At 28.8% G+C, this 2,914-nt stretch overlaps 1 protein-coding gene across 1 annotated transcript; it reads right to left on the reverse strand.

Moving 5' to 3' along the window:
• LOC109329549 (protein PSY3-like) lies at positions 739 to 2,547 on the reverse strand. Its single transcript, XM_019563237.1, has 2 exons — positions 2,441 to 2,547; positions 739 to 1,012 (listed from the first exon to the last, which is right to left on the reverse strand). Exons 1-2 carry the CDS (start codon positions 2,541 to 2,543, stop codon positions 876 to 878), a joined length of 240 nt encoding a protein of 79 aa, XP_019418782.1. The 5' UTR covers positions 2,544 to 2,547; the 3' UTR covers positions 739 to 875.

A 2,914-nucleotide genomic window follows, 5' to 3' on the forward strand; every position in this document is an offset into this window, starting at 1 on the left:
GTAAGATCAATGTTCATCTTGTCAGACACAATAATAAAAAATAAATAAATTTGTTCATTTTTAATAATTAATTAAATAACCAAATAAATTTAAAAATATAATAAAGTCATATAATTTAAATCAAGGGTCCTGCTTAAGGCGGACAGATGAGGTGTTAATACTTTCTCTACCTTTTAACTGACTCCCGAACCTGAATATCAAAAATTCAAAGCCCAATGTGATTATGCTAAAAAGATTTTTCTATATTTTTAACTATAAAATGTAGTGGTGATTCTAAGAAAGTCGTACAGCCAAAAATCGGGGCGCAAGTCTCAACTTTTATTTTTATTTCTCCTTTTTATAAGAAGAAGAAGAAATTGACAAATAAAAGATGATATAGTTAATAATTAAGAGTTAATATTTTTTGTTGTTTTACAAAGATTTTACATTTTAGGTTCATAACCACTATATTAAGGGCAATGAATAATAAAACCCTTGTTTAAATTGACAAACTGTTTCTTGTCAGCTCTTAATATTAATATTTATATTGAATTATATGGTTGGCTAGACAGATGCATGGAAACAATGAGACATGTAGGCTAGTAATAGTTAAATTTAGGGAAATGTTACAAAAGTAGCATTAAAATATTGTTTAAGATGATACTAAATATTTTTGTATTGAAAATTGATATTACATATCAAGAATGCTGACTTGATTTTATTAATGAACAACACAACATATAAAGGCCTTCTTTTTTCTCACTAAAAAAAGATTCTTTCTCATTTCATTTCTTCTGTAATTTTACTCTCAAACATGTACGTGTACATTATAAAGGTTAACTATATATTGCAATTAATGCATTAATCGTAATAGTATGACCATTTCTAATAAAATCTCATCCTTTTCTCCCTACATGGCCTCCACCTCTTGCCCTGTTCCACGCAGGGTCGTGCCCTCGATTTGCAGTTGGTTCACCATAGTCTTCAAGGTCTACCTTCATTGACCTCCTTAACATGCTGGAATCTTCATTATCTGTTTCAATAATACAAGTATGAATAAACTAATTAAAATAGTTTGTAAGAGTCTGTTTGTGAGTTGAGTTGTAGGAGGTAATGAAGAAAAATGGAAGACGTTGAAGTCATCCCACCAATGTATTTCATGACTCTTCTTTTCTCTTCATTCTTCTCCAAAACTCAACTCGCAATCAAACTATAAATTCACTATAATAAATATATGAAAAATAGATGTAAAATTGTTTCTCATATCTCGATGATTATAATTAATAGACCAAGTTGTAAGTTCTTTTATCGAAAGTATATGTCATAATCTAAAGAAACCACAGTAATATACGCTGCAAAAAAAAATTAAATATTTGAAGGTAATTAAAAATATGAAAACCCTAGATCTTGACTAGTAATTGCTGTGAAAACTATATATATTTGAAGCTTACATTCACATGCAAACATTTTTACCGGCTATAAGCTAGCTGATACATGCATATGAAATGTATGTTTTGTCACTTGCTAATTTATAACGTGAAAATGAAAAAGAAGCATTGAATGTGGCAACACGAAGCAATTCCGGTTGCCTAGAAAGCTCGAACTCCTGATCCTACCTTCTGGTTACATCTTGAATCATATTATATAATAAAGGCAACATTGATTAGAGAATCCACATATAAAATAGTGAGTTGGAAAATGCAACGTTTATATTTTTAAAATATCGTTTTTAACGTAAATCTTGAGAGAGAGAAGCTTCATTTTTCTTCTTTGGACTCTTCTGCCTATAAAAAATTATAGCAGGTTTTTTGTAATGTGTGCCTTATTGAATATTTTAAGAAACTTATAATGGATAAATTTATGCTGGAAATTATTGCATTCATGTCCATTAATATCAATTTCCAATACAAGCTTTTTCATTATGGAATTCTTAAAATGAGCCCATAAAGTTATGATATTGATCATAGAGGGAAAATCACTTAGAATAATGCTTTTTTTTTTTTAATTCCAAAAAGCTAGCTCAAAACTAAAATTTTGGGGACGAATTTCTGGGCTGATCTATTGAATTTTTTCAAAAGGAATTATTCCAATAATTTTTCCACATACGTTTATGAGAACCAATCTAATATTACAAAAGAAAATGAAGGCAAACCATAACAAGAGAAATTATAGGTTTCTTTCTTTTTATCCTTTTTATCCTTTGTCTTGTGCATCAGATCCTTTCTGAAAAGGTTCCACCTAGACTTTCCATCAAAATATGTTTCAATATATTCATAATACACCCAAAAAATTTAGCACTTTTTCCTATATATAAATTCTAGCTCATAAAAGGCATAGAGAGAAAATAATTAAAGTAATGTGAAATGAAGGTTAGGGTGAAGGAGTTAAGGAATAGAGGGAAGGAGGTTACCCACAATAAAAATACTAACATTTTTTGATAAAAAATGAAAGGAAAACTCACTTGCAAAGAAAATAGAGTTTCGAGCAGTAGCAGAGGATAGTAGCAAGAATGATAGCAGAAAGAAGGAGGAGAAGCACAAACCATTGCGAACTCCAAATGCCATTACTCTTTTTATCTTATTATTTGATTAGAGGAAGACAAGGAAGTAGTATTTATAGACTGAAGAAACTTTTTTATTATGTTTTATTTATTTTGTAATAATTGTTTTCGAGTTTGTTTTAAAGGTGAATGAATATAAATGAAGGTCTTAAGAGATATCTCACATATATGTATTTCATAATTCAGAAAGTTATCTCTTCCATCCGTTGTCCTTTAATTACTAACCTTCGAATAAATTCTAACATTTTTTGCAGAACTTTTCATTTTTTAACTAAAATTAACGATCTTTATACGATTGAGTTAAAAATAAAAAGACTAGTAAAATCAATCCATTATTTTTATGAAAGTGTACTATAAAAATCAATGTCAAAGCTA

The sequence above is a fragment of the Lupinus angustifolius genome, chromosome LG16 (assembly GCF_001865875.1).
Source record: "Lupinus angustifolius cultivar Tanjil chromosome LG16, LupAngTanjil_v1.0, whole genome shotgun sequence".
NCBI lineage: Eukaryota > Viridiplantae > Streptophyta > Magnoliopsida > Fabales > Fabaceae > Lupinus > Lupinus angustifolius.